The sequence below is a fragment of the Ptiloglossa arizonensis genome, chromosome 6 (assembly GCF_051014685.1).
Source record: "Ptiloglossa arizonensis isolate GNS036 chromosome 6, iyPtiAriz1_principal, whole genome shotgun sequence".
NCBI lineage: Eukaryota > Metazoa > Arthropoda > Insecta > Hymenoptera > Colletidae > Ptiloglossa > Ptiloglossa arizonensis.
This window is the reverse complement of record NC_135053.1, coordinates 26,864,187-26,892,092: the sequence shown is the minus strand read 5'-3', so window position 1 is coordinate 26,892,092 and position 27,906 is coordinate 26,864,187. Positions and strand designations below refer to the sequence as shown.

At 43.9% G+C, this 27,906-nt stretch overlaps 5 protein-coding genes and 1 long non-coding RNA gene across 17 annotated transcripts in view; 3 read left to right on the top strand and 3 right to left on the bottom strand.

Annotated features, from left to right (window-relative positions):
* The first annotated feature begins 53 nt into the window (after nucleotides 1-53).
* On the top strand, nucleotides 54-4,652 carry Tan (C45 family peptidase tan). Its single transcript, XM_076314170.1, has 8 exons — nucleotides 54-221; nucleotides 836-966; nucleotides 1,949-2,146; nucleotides 2,453-2,563; nucleotides 2,725-2,941; nucleotides 3,084-3,324; nucleotides 3,441-3,637; nucleotides 3,701-4,652. Exons 2-8 carry the CDS (start codon nucleotides 880-882, stop codon nucleotides 3,820-3,822), a joined length of 1,173 nt encoding a protein of 390 aa, XP_076170285.1. The 5' UTR covers nucleotides 54-221; nucleotides 836-879; the 3' UTR covers nucleotides 3,823-4,652.
* Nucleotides 3,838-6,174, bottom strand: LOC143148165 (putative E3 ubiquitin-protein ligase UBR7). Of its 3 annotated transcripts, none has more exons than XM_076314166.1 (8): nucleotides 6,110-6,174; nucleotides 5,844-6,057; nucleotides 5,567-5,755; nucleotides 5,351-5,500; nucleotides 5,180-5,291; nucleotides 4,914-5,095; nucleotides 4,687-4,846; nucleotides 3,838-4,593 (listed from the first exon to the last, which is right to left on the bottom strand). In XM_076314166.1, exons 2-8 carry the CDS (start codon nucleotides 5,982-5,984, stop codon nucleotides 4,442-4,444), a joined length of 1,086 nt encoding a protein of 361 aa, XP_076170281.1. In that variant the 5' UTR covers nucleotides 5,985-6,057; nucleotides 6,110-6,174; the 3' UTR covers nucleotides 3,838-4,441. The 3 variants fall into 3 exon arrangements, with proteins under 3 accessions (XP_076170281.1, XP_076170284.1, XP_076170283.1); XM_076314169.1 differs by having other exon boundaries at nucleotides 5,844-5,991; nucleotides 6,110-6,136; XM_076314168.1 differs by lacking the exon at nucleotides 6,110-6,174 and adding an exon at nucleotides 6,079-6,097 and having other exon boundaries at nucleotides 5,844-5,991.
* LOC143148167 (uncharacterized) lies at nucleotides 5,982-9,399 on the bottom strand. Its single transcript, XR_012992426.1, has 3 exons — nucleotides 6,811-9,399; nucleotides 6,236-6,370; nucleotides 5,982-6,171 (listed from the first exon to the last, which is right to left on the bottom strand). It is a non-coding gene; the product is annotated as an uncharacterized LOC143148167 (long non-coding RNA).
* On the top strand, nucleotides 6,354-9,291 carry LOC143148161 (uncharacterized). The gene is made up of 3 exons (XM_076314155.1): nucleotides 6,354-6,856; nucleotides 6,929-7,307; nucleotides 7,483-9,291. Exons 1-3 carry the CDS (start codon nucleotides 6,753-6,755, stop codon nucleotides 9,280-9,282), a joined length of 2,283 nt encoding a protein of 760 aa, XP_076170270.1. The 5' UTR covers nucleotides 6,354-6,752; the 3' UTR covers nucleotides 9,283-9,291.
* Nucleotides 9,400-9,756: 357 nt separating the features above from the next.
* The window catches only part of Trio (trio Rho guanine nucleotide exchange factor), a 23,181-nt gene continuing 5,031 nt past the window's right edge, over nucleotides 9,757-27,906 (bottom strand). For 4 of the 8 annotated variants that reach the window (XM_076314146.1, XM_076314147.1, XM_076314148.1 and 1 more), the window contains 24 exons: nucleotides 27,604-27,888; nucleotides 27,178-27,504; nucleotides 26,664-27,075; nucleotides 26,256-26,494; nucleotides 25,873-26,174; nucleotides 25,494-25,740; nucleotides 25,121-25,312; nucleotides 24,569-24,832; nucleotides 24,096-24,452; nucleotides 19,758-20,283; nucleotides 18,379-18,454; nucleotides 17,720-18,254; nucleotides 17,277-17,360; nucleotides 16,766-17,196; nucleotides 16,511-16,670; nucleotides 16,203-16,430; nucleotides 15,904-16,092; nucleotides 15,362-15,594; nucleotides 13,180-13,510; nucleotides 11,528-12,068; nucleotides 10,880-11,432; nucleotides 10,456-10,794; nucleotides 10,184-10,376; nucleotides 9,757-10,101 (listed from right to left, as the gene is read on the bottom strand). In XM_076314146.1, the coding sequence (XP_076170261.1) occupies nucleotides 9,994-10,101; nucleotides 10,184-10,376; nucleotides 10,456-10,794; nucleotides 10,880-11,432; nucleotides 11,528-12,068; nucleotides 13,180-13,510; nucleotides 15,362-15,594; nucleotides 15,904-16,092; nucleotides 16,203-16,430; nucleotides 16,511-16,670; nucleotides 16,766-17,196; nucleotides 17,277-17,360; nucleotides 17,720-18,254; nucleotides 18,379-18,454; nucleotides 19,758-20,283; nucleotides 24,096-24,452; nucleotides 24,569-24,832; nucleotides 25,121-25,312; nucleotides 25,494-25,740; nucleotides 25,873-26,174; nucleotides 26,256-26,494; nucleotides 26,664-27,075; nucleotides 27,178-27,504; nucleotides 27,604-27,888 (7,152 nt within the window). In that variant the 3' untranslated portion in view covers nucleotides 9,757-9,993. Of the gene's footprint in view, nucleotides 10,102-10,183; nucleotides 10,377-10,455; nucleotides 10,795-10,879; nucleotides 11,433-11,527; nucleotides 13,024-13,179; nucleotides 13,511-15,361; nucleotides 15,595-15,903; nucleotides 16,093-16,202; nucleotides 16,431-16,510; nucleotides 16,671-16,765; nucleotides 17,197-17,276; nucleotides 17,361-17,719; nucleotides 18,255-18,378; nucleotides 18,455-19,757; nucleotides 20,284-24,095; nucleotides 24,453-24,568; nucleotides 24,833-25,120; nucleotides 25,313-25,493; nucleotides 25,741-25,872; nucleotides 26,175-26,255; nucleotides 26,495-26,663; nucleotides 27,076-27,177; nucleotides 27,505-27,603; nucleotides 27,889-27,906 lie in introns of those variants that run through there. The other 4 variants (XM_076314151.1, XM_076314150.1, XM_076314152.1 and 1 more) reach the window with 4 other exon arrangements.
* Hig (locomotion-related protein hikaru genki) overlaps nucleotides 22,513-27,906 on the top strand; it is a 17,754-nt gene continuing 12,360 nt past the window's right edge. The window contains exon 1 of one of the 3 annotated variants that reach the window (XM_076314162.1): nucleotides 22,513-22,869. In XM_076314162.1, the coding sequence (XP_076170277.1) occupies nucleotides 22,772-22,869 (98 nt within the window). In that variant the 5' untranslated portion in view covers nucleotides 22,513-22,771. Of the gene's footprint in view, nucleotides 22,870-24,934; nucleotides 25,087-27,906 lie in introns of those variants that run through there. The other 2 variants (XM_076314157.1, XM_076314159.1) reach the window with 2 other exon arrangements.

Here is a 27,906-nt window from a genome sequence, read left to right as displayed (position 1 = left end):
CGATAAAAGGTAGATTAGACAGACTTACGGTCTTCGTAGTAGCGAGACGCCGATCGTAAACAGTCAGTCGCACGACGTTCATCGCGGTCACAACGACGTCCAAGACTGTTTCTTTCTAATTTTTTTACATTTTTACGAATGTTCGTATTTCGTTAGTTCGTATTGCGGAGCGTGCGAGCTATCCAACGATACAAGAAATCCAAAGGTGGAAATAAACGCAGGTATGTTCGCCGGATGCGAATCGTACGCTTCGTGACCTTTTCTTTAATTTTCGATTCTCGGTTTTGGAAACGCGTTCGCCACTGTTTACAATCCATCTAATAATTCCCTCTTTGAAAGAGCGAAAATGTAACGTATCGGGGATGACGAGCGCAAGTAAAACGGACTTTTTGTCGATACGATGTACCGTGTCGTTCGATCTGCGAAACGAAACAAAGTGGAGTTTTGCCCAACTTGTACTACATGCAGCTACGCGTTATACATCCGATAATCGAACGTGGACCATTTATGCGTTTTCTAACGTACACGACGTACACGCGTGCATAGAGAGATTGTGAAGGAGTTTGACGGTACTGGTGCCGGCGCGGCGCGTCGCGTCGCGTCGCGTCGCGCGTGTGGCGGGTATATCGTGCGAAGAATCCGGAGAACGCGATTTTTAAAGATAAGGGAGAAAAATGTGTAAACATTGAAGCGTATCGAAACGTGTCAGGAAACGATATTAGAGAGAAACGGGGAAGTGGTAAAGATAACGCATTCGCGAAACTGCGTAGTACCGAAATATAATAGTACCGAAATTGTGATAGTCGTAACCGATAATTCTACTCGTTCGAAACAGGCAACTGTTGGCTCGAAGGACGACTATATACGCCTTCCGAAAGCATGCCCGAACCGAAGAATATGGGGAGGAGACATGCAATTCCGGTCATTCATACCAGAGGAACTCATTACGACATTGGCTTCGATATCGTAAGAATTCAATTTCCTTTCTCAGATTCGTTTCAATGTACTCGCACGAATACTCGTGGATCGCTTATTTAAATCTGTACACGTATCGTCGTTGGAAAATAGTTTACAATTTCAAGATGCGAGATTTCAAGACCCAACTACGCGAACGTAATAAGAAAACGAGAGAAAAATAGAAACACTCGATAGAAAACGTACTTACTGTAATAGTTACATAAAAATCGGGTAACGAGATAATTTCCGATGACTGCGATCAACGATGCGAAAGGCAGTGGAGATGGAAGGAAAATTGCTGCTGGGTAAAACCGTACGATTCCGAGTAGGTTTTTTTTTTATCGATTTCTATTCGATTCTTCGAAGTCACTCTGGATTTTCAATCGATCCTGCGATCGTTTCCGACATCGTTCCGAATCGAATCTCGGCAGTTTCAACTTTGAAGCCAAGCCAAACGTATACGTGTACGTACGTACGTATTTATGTACGTGTCTACGTAGATATGTATATATACGTACGCATGTACGTATGTATGCGAAAATTACGTCGTGACGAGTTGTAACCATGATGCGTCTTCGATACGAATAATTGTCAAGAATACGGAGAATCGAAATAAGTTAAAAGAACGGAAAGCAGAGGGTAGCATAGACCCGCATCGAAACGACAGATCGAGGTAGTTGGGAATCGTTCTCGCACCTTGTTTCCGAGAGATTGAACACGTTGCGCAATAAGAGTTACATAATGTATGACTCCAGACGTGGTGTGTTGTTCGGTAAAATGATATGTAGTAAGTTTTTATCGTTATGTACTTTGTCGCTTCGAGCGACTAAATAAGAGAGATCTCGAGATTTCGAGCATCACCTTTGGATCGATGATAGGAAGGGAAAACAAGCGAAAAGATCCGGAACTTATAGTATTTTATGATGGAAAATTCTACGGTGAACGAAAGGTTTTATTGGTAAGACGACGAAACCGATGTTTTTTGCTTTAGGGACGGGTATTCTCCGGTTTGATTCAAACATACGTAAACACGTATAGACCGCTCAATGAAACGTACCTTCCGCTTTACGAGACCGCGGCTGGTAAAAAGATTTACGAGGAAACTCTCAGTTGCGTGGAACAGCAATTTCCCGGATATCTTCGGGAAATCCAAGGAACGTCGGACGGAGCCAATGTGCCTTTTCACAAGGTACGTAAGCGATCGATCGCTCGTTCCCGGGTTTTCAAATTCATTCTTAGATTCGTATTTGTCTACGACGATCGCCTTCGTTGTTGTTGGTCAACGGACCGTACGAATAAACGATTCCTATCGGTTGAATTCCCTACGTAATTACCGTAGAAATTCACTCGAAAGATTTCTACCTTTGTTAACGTACATATATAGTACATACGTCGCAAATTACTATTTGGCGTGTTTCCGTATCTACTTGTACTTTTGGTAGACGAGACGATAAAATATATAACGCGAAATCACGAATTCTCCTCTTTTTCCCAGCTATTTCTAATGCACTTGGATGACATCGTGCTAAACGTAGCGAACAAAGAAGATCAGCGAAACAACTTACCGGTCGGTTGTTCAACCGTCATATGCAATCAGCCAGGACAGGTAGGCGCAGTAAACGTTACGAACGAATTATTCGCGTTGCGCGTTTCCCTAATAAATATCCAAATTCCGCGACAGCTGACCGCAAACAATATGTATTTACGGATCCGGACTCGCTAACAGGCGCTTTTTTTCAATCGAATCGATGTCCGGATTTGATACAGGAACTTTTAGGACACAACGAGGACGCCCTGAGCGAAACCTTAAATCATTGGTACCTGGTTTCCGCGCACGTGCTCGAGCCAGGCTCCAAAGAGGAAAAATTTACGTCTTTGAGCTATGCCGGCTTCTTGCCGGGATACACGATGGGTTACAATTATCACGGCCTCGTTTATACCGTCAATACTCTCAGCGCTGCGAGTCTTAGGTCTGGCAAAACGCGTAAGTACTTACGCTCTGTCTTACGTATCTACCGTCGCGTTGCTCGCCGTATCTGCGAGCGTTATACAACGGATTCGATCTCATCCTGTCTCGTGGTGATAAGTTTAAGCTAGTTACGTGAGTAGATTTCTTTGTTGAGCAGCTAGGTACTTTATAACCAGAGCTCTATTGGCCGCTGACAATTACGTGCAAGCTCAACAGATTTTGAGAAACGATGGTTTCGGTGCAGCCGAAGGATTTTCGGTAAACATGACCTTTTTGATGCAAGAAGGAGACAGAATGTTTCATAACGCCGAGATCGGTCCCTGCGAGATCGATGCCGCGCAGTCCCAGTTGAGCATGTTGACCATCAGTCCTGGAGAAAATACCTTCCACTGCAACAAGTGAGCGAACGAACGAACGAACGAACAAACGAACGAATATCGCCTCCCGTCAACGTTACGTTTTAGTAAACGCTGCATATTTGTTGGATGCGTGCGAATCCCAATCAAATTTTCAGATATCTCCGGCTAAAAGTACCAGAAATCGACGGTCTTATAATAGACAGCAGCGTTCAGAGAATGGAAACAATTTGTAATCATCCTCCCCCAAAATCTCGCCAAGATATTTTAAATATTCTGAGCGATCAGACCAACGACAAGTACAGAGTTTATCAAGAAATTAATATGGACGACCGTGTTAAAACTATTGCTACCGGTACGTTTTTCGTCTTACTCACTTTCATTCTGAAGCTCGCGACTAAGCGATCGTGTCTATTAGGCATCTTTGACTGCATTGGAAAAACCTGGTCCATTTATACGGACAAACCAAATTCTACAGAACCGATACTGGTAATACCGTTGCAGCTGCATGACCACGAGATGACCGTTTCTGCCATGTGAACTCGAATAAAATAATCTTCCTTCGTTCCATTTATTTCGCTTTATCACAATTTTCCCTTTTTTCTCGAGTAATCGAATTTTATCAATACATGCACTTCAATTGTATCTCGGTATTCTTTCTTTGCTACTCGCATTCTGTAACACCGAACAATATACATTTCCACTTGGACGCGCTAGAAACGTCCTATCGGATCCGGTGGAAATGAAAACAGATCGCATAGTTCGAGGTGTTACAAAAATAATTAGATATTTTTATGTTTTCATTCTTTCTGCTTTTGTTTTATCACAAATACCTTATGATTTATTGGAAGCTACGCAAATTACGCTTCGGTATATTAGATACAAGTCAATAATAATAATAATAATAATGAGAAGAAGAAGAAGAAGAAGAAGAAGAAGAAAAAGAAGAATAGTAATAGTAACAGTAGTAGTAGTAGCAATAATAATAGTAATAATAATAATAATAATAATAATAATAATAATAATAATAATAATACGACATCGCGAGAAAAATTGTCAGCAGCTGGATGAAAAATACAAACGAGTTTTGTCATTCGCGATACTGGAAATACGTAGGCTTCGTCTCGATTGAAAACAGACAATTCTTAAACAATGTATTTCAGCGACAGTATGTGGGTATCACAACTTTTGGTCGTTTTTTCGATTCCATTTCTGAAAAGAATTCCTTTATATCTTCCTCTCGCACAACCTTCCTGTTTTCAGCGAATTTCTGCAAGTATTGTTTTAATCGCTCCTTCATGTTATTGTATTCTGCCAAATATGTAAAAAAAAGAAAGAAATCCAAAAATAAAGAATCTATCGTATCAAGAGGCTATTGTAGAGAGCGCGTCTCGATCACCTTACCTTCGATGGCAGTCAGTTGTTCAATGGGACCCAAAGAGGCGAGAGCCTTCATACCTTTCTCGTACCGCGATTCTTGACTGTTGATTTTACCCGCTTCTTCGTAAGCGTGTACACTATCCGTTGGATCGAGGAGAAACATAACATTTTTCTCCTGATAAAGCTACGAGAACGAAGGAAAGGATAATTTTATTCTATCTTTCGAACGGAATAAGAAAAAAGAAGCCTACCATCTTGCAGGTTCTGCACGTACAAAGAGCAGCTCTCCAGCCTTCCGACCAGAAGCAACTACCCTTTGAAAATATCTTGTTTATAGAATTGTTTTGCGACATCGTGCATTCTTTAGGCTGGTTCTCAACGTTAATGGATTCAACTTCTTTTCCTCCGGACGAAACTTCTGTCTTTGCGAACGCTGAAATGAAAACGAACGTGTAATTTAGAAAGCTAGTGTTCGAAACAACAGTGTGCCGCAAATATCAATGGTAGCCGTGTTTACCCGCGTATTTGCTTGCGTAATTCCAAAGGAACTCATTTTTTCTCATACATCCGGCACAAATCATCTCGTCGTACGCTCCGTCGGCTGGCATGCCTTGTTCGCATTCGAGATGCTGTAAAAATCGTTCGGAACAGGATCGAGAAATAAAGTAAATCTACACGAATGCTTTACCATAGAATGATACCAGTCCTCGCAAACTATGCACTGCAACATTTCGTCGTTTATGTTGTCCTCTGGATCTGGATACGGTCTCTCGCAAGTGCAATAGAGTCCGTCAAAGTTGTGATTATACTGATTTTCCGAGTTTAAAGAATCCTTAGACTATAAATAATACCAGAAATATGAAGGAAAAGTAAAGTTACAAGAGGGAAATAATATGAAACGTACCGTATCCAAATTGCACTTTTTCCCTCCAAATTTAGAATTGCCGCAGTCACACCTGAAATGTCTTTTGGTATAGAGTTCGACAAGCTCGTGACCCTCGTGACAATGAAAACTACAAGCCAGACAAACAGCAGCTCTTATCGTTTGCGAACAACAAGTTTTGCACGCGTAAAGGGCTTGCCGTGTATATCCCTGAAAAAGTCGGACCAACGATTCGGTTACAACGTTTATACTTGAATCATACCTCTAATTTCGAAAAGGTTAGTGTCCATTGCGAGACCTTGCTGTAAGTGCAATTCTTGTCATCGGATGCGCCTAGAACTGCGTAAGCGTCTTCTTCTAATTGCTTTTCTTCCCGTAGCACATCTAACATCGTAACCGAGTTCTCCTCTTCGATCATTTCTTCGATTCCTCCGGACATTTCGTCACTGACGCCAACAACGGATTAAATTAATTTGAATCTGTCCGATTGCGACCAATCGCGTATAGGAAATCTGAAAATAAGATTATCGTACTCCCGACCCGTTTTTTTCGAACTTCACGTACAGATAGTTATATTTGCACGAAACCCTCGATGAGCCCAGTTATCGGTAGTGTTTTACCTCTACCTGTAAAAAGGGAACATTCGAAACACACATTTTCGGTAAACAACATTGGGTAATATGTACCTACCATCGTTCGAAGCGTTCCACACATGCACGATCGCATATATACGCATATATGCTGTTCGACGTTTAATGCACAGGTGGACTCCAAAAGTTCCGTGAATTCACCACGAGTCGATTGCGACGGTAGCGCTGCACTCACCTATCGAGTCAGGTCACTAGATGTTGCGTGCGTATCCAGTGACTTTACACTCGAGGATTGCGTGTTCGGTCTAACCAACCAATTTTGAGCCCAAAGAAATTTAGAATCTCGTTTACTGCATTGATTTCACTAGTTCTTCGTAATCACGAAGATGATGCCAACACTTGTATTCCGTTTATTCTATTTTAATATTTCTCTTTGTAAACTATGCCGAAAAACGCTCGCGATTCGAATACAAAAATTTTACCATCGAATTCGACCTATTTTTTCCCGAAGAGTTTGTACGTGCGCGAACGAGCGTTTCAATTTTCGATTAGTATAATACACATCACCAATTGAAAGACGAAACGTGCCCAGCGTCTATCATTGCGTTTACAGTAGCATGGAATTTTTTTGCGTTGAGCGTGATAAAATAAGTATCTACATACGTATGTACCTACTTTTGATACTGTTGACAGACATCGAGAGATGGCAGGCACAATCATCGTTAGTTTGTTTTTCGCGCCTCGGCTGTACCTAACCTGTCTGAAACGCACACACTTTCGTCATCTTTTCCAGGGAAAAAGGATTTATTAGAATTAAAGAATACTTGGATCTTCTTCGTCTACGTTTTACAAGTTCTTTGCGATTTGGAACAATGGAGGAAGTAACCAAATGTAAATACATCGATTGTCTCGATGCCCGGGAAAAGGAGCATATACTTCACGAACTTCCCGTTTGCGATACCAGTCTCTGTGTGAGGTGGTTGATTAACAGTGGTCACGTGGATCTAATTGGAAAAGACTTGAACGCTTTGAGGTCTATGAAATTTTTTGTGTGTAACAATCACTTCACAGAAGATTGCTACCTCAGTAAAGGTACTTTGAAAGAGAATGCAGTCCCTTCGCCACATTGGAGCAACGTTTCGAGAACATTGAAGACTGCCAAAGAACGGCGGGTAAGTATTTTCTGGTTTTCTCGCATGGGTGCGCGTACAGTTTGAAAATTTACATCGGTTAAGATGACAGTATGACCAGAATCGAAAATCAAAAATCGATTTTCGTGCTAGAAAACACCCACTCTATTAATACCAAATGTTCAATTGGCTATATCGTAGCGTCTTAATTGTTAAGTTTCAGAAAAATCAATTAAACGGTCAAGAGAATACCACTTTGGAAGTACCGACGAATCGGCTTTCAGAGAAAAATTGCCCTTCTGAATTCGAAGTGGATCAGTGGTGTAGAACGTGCGCCACCAAGAAGCAGAACCTTGTAAGTATGACAACCAAGGGAAAGGGCACGGAGATGAGCCTTCTATCAAAACTGAAACTTTTGATAGAAATTGATGACGAGGATGCTTTACCGACAAAGATGTGCGACGAATGTGTCGACAAGCTGGAGCAGTCTTTCAAGTTTTTTCAACAGATTTACGTAGCGGACAATACGTTGCGTCATGTATTTCCAAATACACGATTAAACAGCATGCCTAGAAAAACTCTACACTCGCTTGGCGAGCACATGAGGAAGGAACAAACGCAGAAGGGAAAGGAGAAGGAGAACGAAAACGAGAACGACGCGGAGCAGCAAGAGCATGCTCCGCGAGTAACACGCGGTGGTCTGTTTCGGCGTGGTCGAGGGAGACCTCGTACTCGAGGATACGCCGGGAGAGCACGATCGAGGCATAGACCTGGTCAAGTTACAATGTCAATTCCAAGTCGTAGTAAGGAGGATAATGCGATTGTAAGTTTGATTTACGATTCCAGCGTCAAGGAACCAGTGATGCAAAAGAACGGCCGCCGAAACGAAACACCGATACTCGACGAAGAAAGGCAAGGCGGTACAGTGTTCTCGTTACTCACAGACACGTGTCGTAGCGACGAGGAACTCGATTGGTCGGATGTTTTGAAATTGATGAACTGTCAACAGTATCGAGGTTTCAATCAAACCGAGAAATTGGTTAAAATCGAGGATAATTCGGAAACAAAGATGGAGAAAGAAGCGACAAAGACGGAAACAACAGCGAAGCCGGAGAGAATGGGAAAGGAGGAGATGGTGGCTGGTGACTCAACGACGGAGGTAAATCCGAATACCGAAACGAAGAGTGTAGCTAAGGGGGAGGGAGAGGTTCGGAACGATAGGAAGACTGCAAAGGAGTACGAAACTCGGTGTATACGTTGCAAATTTTGTAAGAAGACATTCAGGTTTAGGCGTCAATTACAAATACATTTGGTAACCGATCATCCTGAATTGTCCGGGTATTCGTGCACAGATTGTTCGGTCAGTTACGAGAGTGAATTTCTACTTTCAAAGCATCGTGCACTGCGTCACGGACAGCGAAGATATCGCTGTGAACATTGCCAAGAAGAATTTCTCGAGAAGAGAATACTGCGAGAGCACGTGAACCAGTGTCAGCCACACGATACGTCGTATTATTCGTGCGAGTCGTGTGGAGTAGCGTTTGCTTCGAAGCAAATTCTCATAGAACATATGAAATGTCATTGCGAGAGTACGGTCGCGTCGTTGCAATCGGATCTAGGTGGTTCGAAAGTAACCGACAACGCATCGACTTCATCTTCCAAGCTCGTGCAACTTGAAAAGGACACGCAAGAGTGCTGCTCCGCCGCAGTTGCAGCATCTTCGAACGCTGTCGTAAGTCTGGAATCGACACCGAAAGAGGAAAATACTACGACAAGTTCGAACCGTACGCTTGAGATTAATACGGAACAGCATGGACGAAAGGAATTCGCGAGCTGCCCGGACTGTAACGAAAAAGTGGACGACACGGTAGAACTGAGTGTTCATCGAATGCGTTGTCACTCGGTCAAGAGAAAGGATACGACGTGTCTTCTTTGCGACAACAAGTCTTTCTCTACATCGGAAGAATACGAACGACACGTTCTCGATCATTGTAAACGACTAAGAGTGTCGCCGTGATGGAATTAACATATGACTCTTACATTGCGTCGTAGAGGTAATTTATCTTGACTCGTCGTTGTGTCGTACCGTTTGGATTTACTTCTATAGCGGTAAATGAAAATTAAATACTGGTAGACAACTTGTTCGACTAAGAGGTATCTTCTATTGGTCGAGTGTATCGGGCACGTTTGCGTTCGCGTCCGCCATTACGCCGATCCTTCAAAATTTCCTATTATATGAAATAAGCAATAAATTGTTTTTACCCGCCTAATAAAAACAAAGGTGTAGTTCGACAATATCAATATTTTTATTTTATCTTTCCGTTAAATTCGGTAAAAGTAATTTGGTTAAAAAAAGTACAAAAATTCGAGGCTACGAAATAATAATTACTATCGATACGATTCCACTTTTACGGTAAGAACGCTTTAACGTACGTAAGACGCAACAGAAGTGCGTTTTACGCGGAACGGATAGAAGCTCGGCGGTAGATCGTCAGGGAGTAGTCGGAGTAGACGGTCCGTTATTTATTTCATATAGCAGGCAATTTGAGAAGCTCGGTTCAACATACACACATATGCACATAATATGCGCGACAGGGGTGGGTACGAATACTCGCGCACGCAGCTCTTTGCGGCTGCCGTTTTATTTACAGTCGGCCGGATTCGTTGGCCCGAAAACTTGTAAAATTGTTCAAGGATGAATGCGTGTCTTGTGAGAACGGATGCTGCTTCACGAATAAAAACTGCTATTCCGATCCTGACGAGATTTCGAACGATGCGCGCGCCGCTCGATAAACGCCACCATTCGAGAAGAAGGAATTGTCGCACCAATCGGCATCTGAAACGAAAGCGAGAAAATGAAAAACATTTGAAATCAATGGACAAATAAAATGGCAAAGGGAAAATTATGCATGCGTTACCTGGAACCAAGGTGACGATAGGGAAACTCGAGCGGTTAATCTCTCCTCTCCTCGTAGACACAGCAGTCTTCTGAGAAGATGTTTCGCATCGTTCGATATCGTTTCAAAATATTCCTCGGGGAAACAAAAATCACATTTCAATATATTCGTGGTGGTCTCCTCGATAGAATCGTCCAAGAAGGGAGAAAGGCCGCTGAATGAGAGAAAAATCGTTAATCGCGGAACAGCTTCGACGACGCGCAAAGTATACAAAAGACGCGAAGAAAGAGTACCTTAGAAGTACGTATAAAAATACTCCAGCGGCCCACATGTCTGTGTAGGATCCTGTCGGTCTACCAAGGACCGATTCAGGGGCCGCAAATTCTAAATCGACAGGAGGAACGACTTGATCGAGCGGCGCCGTTCTGACAGCTTCGCCGAAATCTATCAATTTTACGACATCGATTTCTCGATCGATCAAAACGTTCTCCGGCTTTAGATCTAAATGAGCTCGTTTCCGCGAGTGCAGCCACTGTAGCGCGGAAAATATTTGACCGGTATACTTTGAAACGGTCGCTTCCGTATATTCGGTCTTTTCGCCAAGATATGCGAACAACGTCGAACCGTTGACCCTGTAGGAGAAAACATACGAAATTCGATGTTAGCGAAATTTACGCGCGACGATCGAAAAAAGAAACGACGGGGAACAGTGCTTACAGTTCCAAAACGATAGTGTCAACGTCCGATTGTGGTGCATCTTCGAAGAGAGCGAACGCTCGAATGATATTGTCGTGACGAGTGCTTCCGAGTAAATCGTACTCGGCGCGCGTCAACGATCGGGACTGCTTCAGACGAGATATTTGCTTGAGCGCCACTTCTCGACCGGTTTCTCTGTCCTTTGCGCGGAATACTTTTGCGAATCTACCGTTTCCCAACTCTTCCATTTCCACGTACGTTCCTACGTACAACTGTTCCGCTGCCTCCCGAGTTGCGATCTCCGTATCGTGCACCGTCACCGACGTCGTCACTGTCGTCGTCATCGTTGCCGTTGTCCTCATCGTCGACGTCGTGGTCGTGGTCGTGGTCGTGGTCGTGGTCGTGGTCGTGGTCGTGGTCGTGGTCGTCGTCGTCATCGTCATCGTCGTCGTCGTAGCCTTCTTGAAATTGGAGAGTACGGTTTCATCGTCGGTTATCGATGGTTCGTTTGTCGATTCTTTCGATCGGGAGGCGGTGATTTCGATCGTGTCGTTCCAAGCGTTCGAACTAATACCTGCAAGATTGGTTCGCTTCGTTTAAATACTATCGGACTCGTACGCGTTGCGATGTAATTGGTGCGCTGCGAAGAGCGTGCTACGAGAAACGTACCTACAACGCGAAGAGGAATCTTTGCCGAACAAGAACCAGTTTCATGCTCGACGCGACAATGGTAAATTCCGGAATCAGAGGGCAGGCAAGGGGCGATCTCGAGAGAAAGGGAATCGGCTGTTCGGCAAAGTCGATATCGATCGCCTCCCTCGACGTTACATCGTTGCCCCTCCTTTCTCCAAGAGACGATCGCCCGTTCCACGCGACGCGCCTCCAGCACGAGTCGAGCCACGCCACCGGCCGTCGCCCTGATCGAACACGGAATAGTCAAGATCGCGGGAGGACCGTTCTCTTCCGCGCGCATCTCTTGCGGAAGACGGACGTTCTCTCCCTCGGAATCGATTCTTCGCGGACGAAACGACCATGCGCGGCTGATCGACGAATTTGGAACGAGACTCGCCGGAATCCAGAACTCCTCCTTCTTTCCGATCACCGGAGAGACGATCAAGCCTGGACCGTCCAGTCGAGAGATCTCCAACTCTTCTCCGGCGCGTAACTTGCCCCAATCCGCGGTCAATCTTACTCTGCTACCTGGAACGATCTGCGGAATCTCCCCATTAACTTTGCGAATCTTTCACACCGAACCTTTTCGAACCTTCATGCACTGGCTCGCTCTCGATACTTTTTAGACCACCCATCCCCGTAAAAATCACCGAAATAACAATCCCCTCTCAAGTCTTCTTTCGACACCCGAAGCTTCTTTAATGCGATACCGAAAATACACCATACGCTAACGGCAATTATAATAGCAGCGCAACTATGCACTGGCAACAGCGATTCAACGTCTAATATAGAGAAAAGAGACAGCGCTAGCGATTTAAAAAACCGCAAGATACACTTGTTTATAGCGATAGCGACAGAGACAGCAATAGCACCGATAACGGAACCTCTGCCCTTGAAACCGAGTAATTGTTGGCGATACGAAAGTAACGATAACTGATTACTATCGACAATGAAACGATAAAGACATCAATGGTAGCAACGAAGACATCAAGAACGAGAACGAGAACGAGAACGAGAACGAGAATGAGAACAACAACAACGACGACGACGATGACGACGACGACGACAACGACGACGACGACGAAGACGACGATGACGAAGACGACGACGACGACGACGAACACGAAAACGAAAACGACGACGACGACGATGGCGGTGATAACAACGGGAAAGACGACGCTGGCGATAGAAAGGAGGGTAACAATGTAAAATGCGAAATTTATAGGACCGTAATAGCGCTCCTCTCTAGATAAAAAATTGTATCGAATCGATAAAGTATTCAGAGTCTGTATGATGCGCGCACAATTTTAAATGTTGAGACACCAAGGTACAAAATGCAGCTAAGGAACCACGTCGCGTTAGTCTTGGCGCTACGTTTGTTCAGTGACAAAGGTAAAAAGAGAGCTTAGCTTGTCGCCGCATCAACCAACAGTTATACGATATAGAGCGAATAGCAACAGGCATCAAGAGGAAGAGAAAGAAGAATCCTTTTGCTGCAATTGCAAGAGTTCTAATTACGAATAGGCAAATAGGTTTATATATATATATATATATATATATATATATATATATATATATATATATATATATATATATATATATATATATATAACTTATCAAATAACAATAATTGCGGTGTTGTTGCTCACCGGAATGGAGTTGTTGCGAACGGGCGATCGAGGTCGAAGTGTGCTTCTAAATCCTTCGAGAAAATTTAGTCTGCTCTTAGTAGGGCTTGGCGTTCGCGAAGAATCCTGATTCAGGCCTGCAGTGCGAGATCGTTGCAAAAGCGATGTTGTTGTTGTTGCAGTTGCTGTCGCTGCGGTCGTCATTATCGCCGCTGCTAATGTTTTTGAAGCGGTAGGGACAGCAGAGATCTCATTCCTCCCGTCCTCGCCCGTTTTAGACACGCTCGGTACCGTCGATGGAACCGTTGAAAGTACACTCCCTCGACACGGAGATTCCGGGCTCGCGCCACGACTGTACGCCAGCAAATTATAAATACAAATTCAAACACGGTACTGCATCTACGGAAATACGCGGCGACTTCCCGCATCGAATATTTGATTTCAAATTAAAGCTCAAATGATATCTCGATACCTCGAGTTCAAAATTTCATTGTATTTTAAATGTAAGAATGTTTTCCTAGTCGATCCGTTCGTGTCGGCGATATCAATATGTTAAGATAGTAAAATATTGTTCGCATTTCTTTGCTCGCCGATGTAATCGACGCTCAATGACTGGGAATGTGTCGTTGAATCAGTGACACCATACAGATCACGTAGTGCCGATATTTATCGACCCGGTTCGATAACTATTGTGTATTCGAAGCACTTGAATGCTTTATCTGAAGGAAAATAATCGATGCAGTACCGTGTTTTCCATAAACGATAAGAGAAAACAAGCTGTTAGTCGAACGAAGAGTGAGTTGTGTTAAGTAGGCGTGGAAAAGGACGCATCACAATCAGAGTATGTTGATCAATGTACAATTTATTCTAAACAAAATGTTTACGTTTCGCGAGTCATTAGTTTTACTTTATGTCGCCGTCCATGAATGCACATCTATGTACAGCATACTATTCCCCAGCTCGTTCAACCTCGCATTATATAAACATTATTAAAAGTATTATACACTTGCAGCGTTACGTCGTTAACGTTAATGGGTAATTTATCTTTTGGTGGGGAGTGAGTCAACGTGTCAGGTACGCCCGGTATCGTGTGCAATTTGGCTTATTTCACAACGTTTGCGCGAGCACTTGACGCTGCGAGTTGGTACGCGTACTTCCTTCCATTCTTTGAATGGAATTTCTATAAATATTGAGATAGACGGAAAATTGTCCAAAAAAATGTAACAGCATAAACTTGCTTCTTACCGTCGTGTTCAATGTACGAGGTTTTATCAATTTTATGCAAAGAAATTTTAAGCTTCGTCGTTCAAATTTCGTTATGAACTCGTCTGGCTCACCCCTACCCCTTGCACATACACACACGCGCACACATAAAATTCATGCAGGCACGCGGCGACAGATACATAACGCACATGTACGGAACCATGCAACAAACACACACCTCTATTTTTTCTCTTTCCCTTCAAACAGGACATAAAGGACTAGCAAAGAGGAATTAATTGGTGCGAGTGGATACACGTTATTATACCTACCCCCATCTGCACAGGTGTGCTACGTACAACCGAGAAATAACAGAGCCCCATTTGGTTCGCATCGAATTGCAACGCAATACGATCTCGTTTTGTATCGTGTCGTGTCGTGTCGTGTCGTGTCGTGTCGTGTCGTGTCGTGTCGTGTCGTGTCGTGTCGTGTCGCGTCGCGTCGTGTCGTGTCGTGTCGTGTCGTGTGTCGTGTTGCGTCGTGTGGTGTCATGTGTCGTATCGCGTCGCGTCGCATAGGGTTTCGGTGAACCGCAGTAAGCGCGGTTATAGGAACGTTAGAATCGACTCGAAAAGAGGTAGGTAGCTCTGAAGTATAGTACAAGACGCTCTTATGATGAAGCCACACAGCAGCGATAGCGAGGTAGATTCCCGGACTGCGATGTTAAGGCAAACAAGAGGAAGAAGCACGTCGCAACACGGTGAGAGTACTGTACGTGCGAGGTGTGATTAGAGAATAAACTTTGATAAGGTAAGAATAAAACGAAAGGGAAACAGAGAGAAATGGGTTTTGGCTCAGGAGACGACTACGGTTCTCTAACATACAGCGCTTCTGTATCTCTTTTTATATAAAATATACAAAAATATGTCGGAACGAATCTTCACAGGTCGAGCGTTGAAAGAGAGTCAATGCAATTCTGTGTATTAGATAGAGAGACGCTTACAGTGGATCTTTGGTAAGTTCCTTTTGGTAGGCGATCGGCGACTGTATCGCCTTGAGGAAGTCGCGCTGGGTCTGCAGGATGGCAGTGATCGTGTCTACCCACTCCTGCTTCCGCGGCCCACTTTCTTCTAAAGCATTACAAGAGAATCCGAGGCCAGGATTTCGTGGATCCGTCGATCGAATAACAAACTTTTCTGGATCGTCGTAACATTCCTCGAGACTCATTTTATTCACCTGTCAGGAAATAAAATAAGTATCTACCGTCACTCGACTATTTTTTTTTATCCAATTTTGATATGCAATATTCCGAGAAAAAAGAAAAGAAAGGAGAAGAGAAGAGAAGAGAAGAGAAGAAAAATTCGTATCGTGTCAGAGACCATTTTCTCGTACTATTGTATTTTCTCTCTACTACTCTCTCGCGTGCTTATACTCGATCAACGAATGTAAGAAAATTATCTGCTGCAATTTTTCAAGTTACGCGTTTGTCGTTGAAAAAGTTGTTTATGCGTTTTGATGCAACAGAAGCTCGAAATTGTTTCTTACCTGGATATGAGCTTTGTAAATGTAGGCGGGATTTGTGAATTGAGCCTTTTTGCCGACAACCTCGCTGAAAATAATGTTTTGCTCGAAGAGGAAAACTTGCCATTCCTTCCCTCTATTCGGGGGATTCGATAATTCCGATATCAAAAGTGGCCCATGCAGTAACAATTTTCCTTGCGCCGTAATTTTTCCCTGCAGAAAACAGAAAGATGAATAAGACCGAAGAGGAACAAAAGCATCGGCAGAGCTTAATACTAAATGATCAGGCGAGATGTATTTTACATCGAGGTTGGCTTACTCACGTCAAAACCTTGAAGTCTTCCGACATCCATCATATCGTTGGCTGCCTTTGGGATAACCCGCATCACATGAACTGCGGCTCTAAGGCCTTCGATTTCTGATATCTTTTGAGTCTGTTCGGTAAGCCTCAACGCCTCTCGAAGAAGGAGTTGATACTTTGTGATCCTTTGCACCGGTTTTATTAGAAGATCGCACAACTGCAACCGATGTCCGAGCTTCTGTCTCAGGTCCTGGTATTGAATAAAGAGCATGGCATTAGAATAAAAAACGACAATCGAACGTGGAATTTTCCAAAGTTTGTCAAACTTACCTCGAAGTAGGTCTCTATATATTTGGAAACGATGTACTCGGAAACTGGTTTATTCTGACAGTAAACAACATACATGTGCAACTTTCTTTCGTACCGTTTGAACAACGGGCCAAGATCTTCCGGACGTTCCAGACAACGTTCCAAAGCTTTCAGGAAGAAACTAACAGCGCGCAAACGAGTAAAGCATCGAATTAGTTAGGAGAAGATTATACGGTCGTATAAAGTGCTAGGAAAGTATTTGCAAGGAAAACTCACTCTCTGTGCCATTCGTAAATCGCTTCTACGTTGCCAAACACCATTTTATCTTTTCCACCGCGTAAGTCTTCCGGTAGAGGAATTTCACACTCGGAATCTCGCATCAATGACATATATCCCTCGACTATTTGTCTGAGATCGTTCACATAATCTTTTTCCGTGTCTACCAATTCCCGAATCACGAACTGACGCTTCGTAAGAATTGTACCTTCGGGATCGGATTCCTCCGTATTTCTATGAGCGGGACTGTTCGTCGTTCCACTTGCGGTAGCAGTTGTGGTCACCATGGCCGCAGTCGCGGTAGCAGTAATTTCCGTCGTTGACAAAGAGCCTTCGTTATAATCGTCCTCACCACCTGTGCCAATACTTGAGCTTTTACCGCAGGGCGTTCGCATGAGGCTCTGTCTCTCTTGATTTTCCGTATGCTGCTCCTATTATCATGGTCAATGTAGATTATCGATCAAAGCTTTGCACATTGTGATTTCTAATCGACATTTTTGAACGAACTTACCATTCTCTCTTTTACAATTTGCTCAATTTCAGCTAAATCAACTGTCGTAGCGCCATCGAGAATCTTTGCGGAGCGTTCGGATGTCTAGGAAAAAAGCAATTGAACTTACTTGTAAAGATCTCTCTTGCGTAGTTTACATAGTTGCCTATAACAGATGTACGAAGAACGATGCACGAACATTTCTAATCTCGAAAAGTACCATCGACGTATCGGTTGTATTTATAGATATTTGAATGTAAAAATCGAAGCGATCAATTCTTTTTGTAAATGATAAAAATGCGAGACACGAATAAATCGGAAATATGCTGGCTTGTAAGTGAACGAAAGAAAAAGGAAGGAAGGAAGGAAGGAAGGAAGGAGGGAGGGAGGGGGGAGGGAGGGAGGGAGGGAGGGAGGGTGGGAGGGAGGGAGGGAGGGAGAAGAGTAAGGAAAATTCAACTCACTCTAGATTTTGCACTGCCTTCCGTGGGAATTGCGGATCCCGAGGATCCGTTGGCAGTTCCTACGAGTATCGGTTCGGTGATAGGTTTCATCGGTGGTGGAAGTTCCAATTCGTCTTCAGCATCGTCCGCTCCATTTTGTTCCGAGTAAGTCAATCCCTCGGTGTCGTCGGCTTCCGGTGTATCTTCTTCTAGCTCGGAGCTCTGCTCGATCTCTCCTTCTTCCTCTTCTTCCGCTTCGACTTCGGTCGTTTGTTCGATATCGAGATCCACGTCAGATACCGAAGCAGACACGTGCATCGACGAGGCCGCGGATGCCAAAGTAGAAATGGAAACAGGAGTAGGTCTCAACGGTCGAGTTTGTTCAACACCGCTCGGTAATTTAAATCGTTTTTCCGAAACGTTCTTTTTCAAGCCGGAACGATCACTCAACGGCACAACCGAGATTGCGGTAGACGTCGCTGGAGGTGTTGCGGCCGCCGATTTCTCCACTTTACCATGACTGAGTTTGCGCAATGGCGGAGGTAACCACTTTCTCCTACAAAAAAAAGGAAATGAAACGACGATAAACTTTTCTCTCTCTCTCTCTCCTTCTCCCTTTCCTCTTCACTTTGATGTTTATCTATCTGGTTTGTTTTTTAGACTTTCTGTTGCGTACTTACCCACTAAACCCGCGTTTCTTATTTCCAGGAGAGCTCGTACTTCCAGCACCACTTCCATCATTTGCAACAACGTTTTCTGAAACAAATAATCGATCAATTTTCGACCATTGATCTGTATAGTTATTCTTTTTTTTTATTATTATGGTTACCATTATTATTGTTTACAACAATTTCGTAAAAATAATTACATGGCAAACATTCTCGAATCAAAATCGAGAATAATAGGAATCTAGGGAAGACGTATCTTCCCATGCAAAAGTGAACGTCGTGCAATCGATGAAAAAAGAGAAAAAAAAAAAAAAAAAAAACTACAAATCGAAATAAAAACGTCTTTCTCTTACCGAATAACAAAACCGAAAAAGGTTATCGTAATTGTTAATTTCATGCCCGAGAACATTGTACAGCCACACGGCACAAGATGCTTTATACTGTTTTCCGATATTACCATTTTGAACGAACGATGTCCAATAATAGGTAAACACTACCAATTTCTACGATGGAATTTCTACGTGGTTTACCACGCGGTAAAGAAATTGTACTCGTTGAACATCCTATCGCGTCACAATTTCGAGAATTTTTACCTTATCGAGAAAAATTCGTTAAAAGAAGTAACGCGAGAAAATCGATAACACACTTTTCGATCCATCGCGTTACTCGAAATATTAAAAAATGGAAAAGAAAGAAAAAAAGTTTACACCGTACAAGTCATTTTAATTGAAAACTCAAACACAGACGCACTTGGTAATCGCGAGAAATAAAATTGAACCACTTATAAGAGACGTTACCGATCATCGATGCAAATCATTCGTCGATTTTGTTCTACCGGCGAACCATTCGGAGCAAAGATTCGATGTCTCCGGTCAAGGACACGGTTATCCCGGTATGTACATCGTTGTATTGATCCGATACGGCTGCGTCAGAGCCCGCGTACCGTACGGTACACATCGTCCAATCCGATCATTTTGACAGTAACGTAGAAATTCGGACCCGTTCGATATTTTTTGCACGTATAGTCAAGTTCGTCAGAGATCGGATCTCGTTATACGTTGTCCTATGTATCGTAACTTATTTTATTTCGTTCTATCCTATCTTTATCCATTCCTCGACCCGTCCTACCGAAGCACACCCTATCGGATCTTTTATTTTATCTTACTCTCTTTTACTTTTTCGTCCAATTGATAATTTCCATTATCTTTGTATCCCTTCGTATCCCGATTCCCAGCATCTTGTTCCAATTTTAACTTTGACCTTATTCCACTTTTTCTCACCGTCATTTTTCGTCGTACGCAAGCGTTCCTTTGTTCGTTCGGTTCGTAAAGTAAAAAATTTGTAACCTTAAACAGCAAACGAAACTATTTACGATGAAAAATCTTACTCACCTGCTTCGTCCGGCAGTAGGGGTGTAACATTTTGCACGGTTGTCGCTGCCGCCGCCGCCGCCGCTGCCGCTGCCGCCGCTGCTGCCGCCGTCGACGTCGACGAGGACGACGACGACAACGATCCAGTTCCCGTAGTTGTGGACGATACGGGCGGCAGAGTTCCGCTAGAGGTGGAGATTTGACTTTGAACTTGATTGCTCGTTTGCTGCTGATGATGTTGGTAATGATGATGATGTTGATGTTGTTGCTGCTGCTGATTTGGAGTTTTTCTGGATGGTGAAGTTTTACTGGAAGTTGGCGGAGGTTGTTTAAGTGCACTCGTAGGCACTAGTCCCTCTGGCGGTGGATCGATTTGTCCCGGCGCAACCAGCAGACGCACGTGGGTCCATTCGGCTGTGTTTACACCAGTAATATTGCTTCCGTTTTCCAATACTTCGACTTGCTGGCCTTTCGTCACTGTCAATTCTTTCGAGCCAGGTGCCGCCGAATGATCCGCGATAACCCAAGTCACTTCGGCTACGCCGGTCTGTAACGATTCCACGAAACGGTTAAAATTGCTTCACTCGTTTACAACCGTACAATCGTTACAATTTTCCCACACCACGTGCACGTGTAACCAAGACTCGAGATTCCGCGAAGGAACAATCTTCCCTACAAGGGTCATCGATTCTGTATCGATCGTCGAAATGTTCGAATTGCAACGATCGTTTGAAACTTGGACGATTCATAATCGAACGACAAGTGCGAACGACAACGAGAAACAGGATAACGAGGTTGGTGTTAGAGGTGAGGTCGACAGCGTGGGGGTGGTTACAGAGGTGGGAGGAAAAAGAGGAGAAAAGGTGTGAGTAGTGGGAGGGAAAAATAGGAAGAGGAGAGGGGGAAGGAGGAGAAAGAGAGGCAGCGCAGAAAAGCAGATTGACAGAATAGCGTGCGCCGATTATCTATGACTTTGCGGACCGATGGAGCGTTTAATGGATTACCGATGCTTCGATTTTATCGAAATAGCTCGTGTTTGGTAAAGGGACACGTAGTACCTATGACATCTACACACACGTGCGGACGAATACACACACACACACACTTCTTTTAAAGCGTACAGCGTGAAATAAACGGGCGAACAAAATGCGCTTCAACGTGGACATTTTGTTGCATTGAAAAATTTGTTCGTATCGCTTCGTCGAATAAAACGATTCGTTGTAGAAATTTGTTCGAGTTGATTTCCCGATAGCTTTCGTTCGAAGTGTGTGCGTCGAACATTTTCAGCGATTCAAGTTTGAATAGATTTTATCGAGAAAGTTAGAGACGCAACAACGAACGCATTGATCGCATTAATGAATTAGAGAGCGAAAAAAAAAGAAAGAAAAGAAAAGAAAAGAAAAGAAAAGAAAAGAAAAGAAAAGAAAAGAAAGAAATCAAACGCGAGCAAAGTCGAGAAATTCCAATTGGCTATTCGAAACTGCGAACCAACTGCGACGAACCACGAGAAACCACGACGATGCTTCTAGATATGCCGCGATTAACGGCCGAGAGAAGTCAAAACAGTCAGAAGAGCCGACTGCTCGCTCTCGCGTCGCATTCCACCGACGAAAATAGACTTTTTCCACGTGCCAAATTTTGCCGATTCTCTTCGAATCCTCTCAATGCTCCCAATATGCCGAATCGAGCAACGAATATTAGTCGTTTGTTATCGTAGAGCTCCAACGAAACTCTACCTGTGTACATTCGAGCATCGATATTCGTTCAACGTACAGATCGAGAAGCATATCGGAAGGTTTCGATTGCGCAATACGTCTTCCGCTTTGCGAGATGAAAATGATTTACCGGCGTATACGCGTTCACATCTGATTCTAACCATAGATTCGAACGCACCGAACGAACTCGGCGACAAGCCAACCTCTAGAGTTGGCTACAAATATCGCAATTCTCATCGATTAGCAATGATTTGCGAGAGAAAAGAAATATAAAAAATGTGAGAAAATGTTCTTGGTGCGTTTTCGAGGATAAGATCGAATAGATAAAGTACGCGCACGGAGTATATAACGGGGCTTGACGAATACTATAAGCGTTTCATTTAAACGTCAAGGGTCGAGGAAACTCCAAGTCGATCGAATCGCGTTTATCCGTTAACCGTAGAATATAGTATTCGGCGTGCGTAAGCGTCTCGTTTCTATTATCGAAAAATCAAAATTCGGTCGCTCGAATCGTTTCTCGTATGTAGCTACAATGTATCTACGTATGTACATATATGTAAATGGGAAGATGTATCAACATCCACGATACGGAGATAATTGGAAAAACGAACAAGGAGAATATGTCTCGAGGATTGATCTCCGGTAGGGAGAATATTCGTTTGCAAAGGCGGGTGGTTTCACGCGTTAAATCGTGGAAAAACGAAGACGTGTACGGTGTAACGCATTGACGGACGAAGGCACACGACTGCGGATGTGGCTACGATTACGGTTGCGATCGTTTCCTTCCACGTTATATTTTACTTCTCGTATATCTTGTACATACGGTCGCGATACGAATCCAAACCGCACCTTCTTACGTTATTACGTAATGTTGTTGGTTTAACAAAATGAAAAGCAATCCGTCACCGGCAGTGCAGTATTCTTACGCGTTACGTGCACCTTGCGGAGAATGCCTATTCGGACAAATTTACGGAAACGTTCGACACCGAACTTGTTCCAAGCGTCGCGTTGCGTCGCGTTGCGTCGCGTCGCGTCGCGTCGTATCGCGTCGCGTCGCGTCGCGTCGCGTCGTGCTGCGCGCTGCACGATATTTATCAAAGGTGCGTTCGATTTTTTTTTTCTTTTTTTTTTTCTTTCTTTTTTACCGTTCACCGATCGAACGCGTACTATTCGACGTGACCGATAATATCTCATTTTGATAACCGTTTGACAAGGAACGGACACGTTTCGGTAGAGAGTAGACACACAAGAGAGGTCGTGCGGGAAAACGCAAAGCGAGTTGTGCGCGTACTCAAGTACCTGGGAGAGAGAGGGTTGGCGATGCAAAAATCGGGCCTGGAACGAGCCCGGGGTGTCGATGGTATGCTGCCTAGAGAGGGCTGCATGTGGCGGAGCTATAAAACCGTGACGGAACCAAGGTAACGAGACCTTCCTGCGGGCTCTCTCGAGCATCGTCGCAGGTTTTCCTGCTGGCGACGTCATGACAGTTTTGTCTCGCGCTCAATTCAAGCGCGCGAACACCACCAATATCCAAGCAGAAGAGACGAGAAACGCGATCAAAGATGTCGGCAAACGTGCGAGCGACATGATTTCCGCTCTGTTCGGTGTTTGTCTCGCGAATAGTTGAAAAAGACTAGACTCGTCCGAGGAATCGTCGTGCCGCCTCTCTCACTCACCATCGAACGGATCCATTCGACCCAAGTGTCGCGCCCGTACTGAGCTCTAACGTTCCCCGTACCCTCGCCCTCCTTCCTTGTCCCGCGTACCTTACCGCCAATCTATTTCTCACCCTTTGCCCCTTACCCCTACCGAGGGCGCCGTTTTCCTCTTCTCTTTTCTTCCTTCGTACTCTCCTCTCGTGCACGTGACGCGCTTGCTCGCTTTTCGATTATTCGCGAACCCCACCCAACGGTGTTCGCGCTGACCGATGCTCGTCGCTATCGCTACCCCACTACCGAACGCTACAGCTAGCCATTCTGCGGATCCAGCCGATCCAGCGGATCCAGTTAGCCAGCCAGCCAGCCAGCCAACAGACGCATCGAGGAAAGAATTCACCGTTCGTCACTCCTGCTACCACTACCCCACCGCTTACGCACATTTTTTAATTGCCCTTCTATAGTTCGTTTCGACTAGTTTCTACTACGTACATCTCGTCGCAAAGATTGTTCTACACCGTGATATCGCGATAACGCGTATTTGATAAATACGAGTATAACGAGCAATCGTTGCACATCATTTTTCATCTTTCTTCGATCTCGATTTCTTTCTTTTCTTCGTCGTACGCTCGCTTAAAAAACCGTTCGGCTGTTCTTTCGACCAAATCTGTCAGAGACGTTTGGACAAACGCATACACGGATACCGATTTGTTCGTTGTCTCCTAAATTGGAAACGACAACGATACACGATTTCTGAAGCTATCCAGTTTTCCATCGGACGGTAACGCGATCGGATTCGAACGATCGTTCATCGAAATATGATTTTCTTTCATCTTCCCGTTAATACGAACTATTGCGCACGATTACGCCGCAATGATTTTTTTTCCATTTTTTTGAAACGGTTTCGTGGCCGGTGTCGAATAGGCGCCAACGATCGCGATCGGAGGACAATGGAGGAATTTAAGGCTGAATTAGAAACTGCAACTTACCTTGTCGGAGTCCGTAGTATTGGTGGACCCAAAGGATGCCAGGGAATTTCTATCCAAATTTTCAACGCTGTCGTCCAGAGAAGCGCATTCTTCGAGATCTCTGCTGGAACGCTGACTCGAACTCTTTTTAGCGGGACTTTTGGGCATGCTTAAACTAAAATACGTTTCTTGAATAACTTCGCGCAATCTCTTCACCCACAATTGTTTGGCATCCATTGAATTGGCGCGAAGAACGACGCGTGTATCGCTGGTCGGTGCTCGTCCTGTCCAAACCGCGAATTTACATTCGTCGCCTTCGATGTGTTCGGTTACGCCCAATTCGGAGGTCATCAAACGGCTCTTGTAAATATACTTCACCTATCGCAATAAACGAAAAAGACTTCATATCGACCCGAGCGCGCGCAATCCACGCCATGGTCTAGCCGTGATATCCAACGCGAGCATTGCATACGAATTTTAATGTTTCAGCTCACCTTTCCAGCCGAATCCTTCACTTCTTTGCTAAACAGTAGATACAACTCGAAGAGAAATATGTGCCGATCTCTACCTTTCCTAATTAATTGCTTCGGGTCCCATACCGTAAACGAATCCTGTAGCACCACATCGCCAAGCGTATCTATTCTTACGTCGCAACCTTCCAGCATACTCAAATGTAAGGCATCGTTTGCTTTCTTAGGCACATTTAACATCACTTCCAGCCCATCTTTTATTTCGCCCTGTCCTTCTTGGCAACAAGCCTAAGTCGTACGGAGGGGAAGAAAAGGGCGTTAATGTGAAAAAAAAAAAAGAGAAAGAAAAACAGAAGAAGAAGAAGAAGAAGAAGAAGAAGAAGAAGAAGAAGAAGAAGAGGAAAAAGACGAAGACGAAGACGAAGACGAAGAAGAAGAGAGAATAAACGAGAGAAAACGGGGGAAGAAAAGCAAAATAAAAAGAGGGAACAAGGAAAACGTCACGATTACGGCAATTCACGTTTATACGTTCGTAAACGCTGGTGGGTAGAACCCTGTCGTTAAATTATATTTTACCTGAAGGTCCTTGAGTAGTAGCTGATACTTGGTAATTCTTTGTACGGGTTTGATTAAATACGCTGCGATCGGATGTTCAACGCGATGTTTCCTCTGTAATTCCTCGAACCATGTCCCGCCATGGGTAACTAGGAACTGATTACTTTCCGGCTTGTTTTTACAGTACGTTACGTACATGTCAAATTTAGGTGCCTGGGCGAATGATCAAAATTGGATGAAATTTAAGTAAAAGGTAGTTTGTTCACGCTTTTACAGAGCCTATCTATTATTTACAACGACGGTAAGAACGAGAATAATTCGTAACGAATAAATGGTTAGATAGCGAAATGAAACCAAACCAGACTAAATGCCAACATTAAAATGACAGGCTCACCCAAGTCACGAAACAATGTCCGACGTCCTCCGGCATGGTTTCGTATTTTTCAAGCTCGCGAAGAAATATGTTACTATGGAATTGATGAATTTCTTCCATATTGCTAAAAATGATCGATTCTCGGCCTTGCAATCCTGCCGGAACGTTTCCTTTTCCGCATCGCGTTTCTTCCAGAAAGCAACGAATACATGTTTCCAAATCTTTCACGTAGGTACGTTCTGTTTGCAGCAATTCGGCCATTATAAATCTGTCGTGACATGAGAACGGAGTAAGAACGTGAATGAGAAACGAACGAGAAACGAATACAAATGTACAGCATTAAATGCTCCACTAAGCGCGAGAGAACAATCTATGTTAGTGCACATAAGAGGAAACCAACTCTTTCCGTCGTGCGGATCTTCTTTTCTCTTCGTTTAATTCCTTCAAATCTTTCCCCTTGATTTTCTCTTCGAGTAAAGGATCCGAGTTGCGATCGATGGATAAATCTTTTTGACCATCGTCGGACTGAATCCCTAAATCGTCTTCGATTTGAGTCTTGTAGCAATCCATTCGCGTGCTAAAATCCTTGTATCGTTGATCCACTTCGGCAACCGACTGTTTGATGGCTGCTGCATGAGCGTGACCCTTTTCGACTAAATTGTCAGCGAGTTGAATCAACAATTTTACCCTTTCTCTCGTTTCCTACGTACATAAAGAACAAATATGAAATAGAGAGAACGAAACGGAACGGAACGAAACGGAACGCAAAGAAGCAAAGCTTACCTTTGCAGCGCCTTTGAACTCATTGTGCTCTCGTAATAATTGTTCATTTTCGATACGATTTTTGCCAACGTTAGTATGGGTGGCTAAATATAATTCGCCCGTTTCTCGAATCCACTCTAAAGCCTGTTTAGCGCTACGCTCGAAGAGTACATACTGATGACACTGATCCAACCGCTTTTTACGTTGCGTCCAATATTCGAGCACTCGATTCTCCTTGCTGAGTAATTCTTCTAAAATACCTGAAGCATAAGGCATTCAAAGTACTTGGTCACCGACGAATCGTGAACGACCGATAGCGGAAGTGCATTTCGAGAACTGAGAAACTCGGTTTCTCAAATCTCGGTTCTTCAAATTTCCATCAGATAATTAAAACTGACGCATATATAAATAGAATAACGCGATACTAACTTTTAACTTTATTCTCGGAACCAGCACTGTTCGCCTGGTAACTGTAAAACTGGAGGCTGCGATTCGTATATTTGAGGAATGTTTCCGCAGTTCGTCGTACCAATGTGCACGCTTTCAAAAATGCTTCCTTCTGTTCTTGATGCTTGCCAACAAGTGTCGGCACTTGCGCGGCCTTCTCACCAGAAGCGCACCAATCTTCGTCTCTTTTGTATTCGCGTTCGAGACTATCCAACACCGAACGTACTTGCTCCGCGGTCTTGTAAAAATTAATACTAGCAGTCACTAATTTATGTCTCTCTTCCGCACATGTAACTAGTTGCTGCCATCTCTTGGTCACCTCTTCGGCCACGTCCCTTATACTTTTCGGATCGTAATGATTCGCGCTCACCAATGCATCGGCTCTGTGTTTCACCTGTGAATCGGTTCGCAAACAATTTCCATTTGTCGCTCGATCGTCGCGTATTTCGTATAATCGTCAATGTAATTTCAAACAAATTTAAACTATTTCGTTTACCTGTACGGCCGAGGTGTGTGTTTTTTCTATAGCGACTTGAAACTGTTCGTGTTCCAAACGAAGCTGTTCAGCATCTTGAAGATTCTCCGGAACTCTCAACGATGCCAACAGCATAGCTTCTCCGTTACGAATCCAATTAGCTACGTGAGTAGCGTCGGTTTGCAATTGAACCAGTTGAGTAGCTTGCTCCAATCGAACTCTTCTCATTTCCGCTAAATCTTCCGCGTCCATTTCTCTTTCGTTTAAGAATTCGAGAAGTACTTGTACCCTTGATGTGGCACTGTGTTGTCCATCCGCCATAATGCAGACTCCGGACTGCTCCAATACCTAGACGTCAACGAGAAACAAATATGCGCGTGACTTTTAAAATCATTAGTCTTTGAAAACTTTTCCCAAATTTTCCAACAACTGTTTCGAGATTCTTACTTGAGCGAGCTCTTGACCTTGTTGCAGAACCTGAAAAGCGGTGTTTTGCATATGAGCAACCCCATCGTTGTGCACACGTAACAGTTGCTCGGGAGAACCTTCTCGAGGTGGACCTTGCAATTCTTGTGCCCACATCTCTAATTGACCGCTTGCTTCCAAGGCATCCCTTTCGAACACGCGCAATCGTAGACAAAGTTCCAATCTCAGTTTTCTGGTAGCCCACAAATCCTCCAATTCTTGTCTTAAGCCGGCCAACCTGTCGAGTGCCGCTTCTACCGCAGTTATCTGAAAGTGAGCGTGTAC

What these genes read in the sequence shown, in the direction of transcription:
- LOC143148161 (XM_076314155.1), top strand. Translation starts at nt 6,753, where the DNA reads ATGGAATTTTTTTGCGTTGAGCGTGATAAAATAAGTATCTACATACGT. An exon ending in AGATGGCAGGCACAATCATC is followed by an intron (nt 6,857 to 6,928) that starts GTTAGTTTGTTT and finishes CATCTTTTCCAG; the next exon opens with GGAAAAAGGATTTATTAGAA. An exon ending in AGACTGCCAAAGAACGGCGG is followed by an intron (nt 7,308 to 7,482) that starts GTAAGTATTTTC and finishes TTAATTGTTAAG; the next exon opens with TTTCAGAAAAATCAATTAAA.
- Tan (XM_076314170.1), top strand. Translation starts at nt 880, where the DNA reads ATGCCCGAACCGAAGAATATGGGGAGGAGACATGCAATTCCGGTCATT. An exon ending in ACGACATTGGCTTCGATATC is followed by an intron (nt 967 to 1,948) that starts GTAAGAATTCAA and finishes TTTTTGCTTTAG; the next exon opens with GGACGGGTATTCTCCGGTTT. An exon ending in TGTTAAAACTATTGCTACCG is followed by an intron (nt 3,638 to 3,700) that starts GTACGTTTTTCG and finishes CGTGTCTATTAG; the next exon opens with GCATCTTTGACTGCATTGGA.
- LOC143148165 (XM_076314166.1), bottom strand. Translation starts at nt 5,984, where the DNA reads ATGTCCGGAGGAATCGAAGAAATGATCGAAGAGGAGAACTCGGTTACG. An exon ending in AGAATTGCACTTACAGCAAG is followed by an intron (nt 5,756 to 5,843) that starts GTCTCGCAATGG and finishes CGACTTTTTCAG; the next exon opens with GGATATACACGGCAAGCCCT. An exon ending in TTACGCAAGCAAATACGCGG is followed by an intron (nt 5,096 to 5,179) that starts GTAAACACGGCT and finishes TTTTCATTTCAG; the next exon opens with CGTTCGCAAAGACAGAAGTT.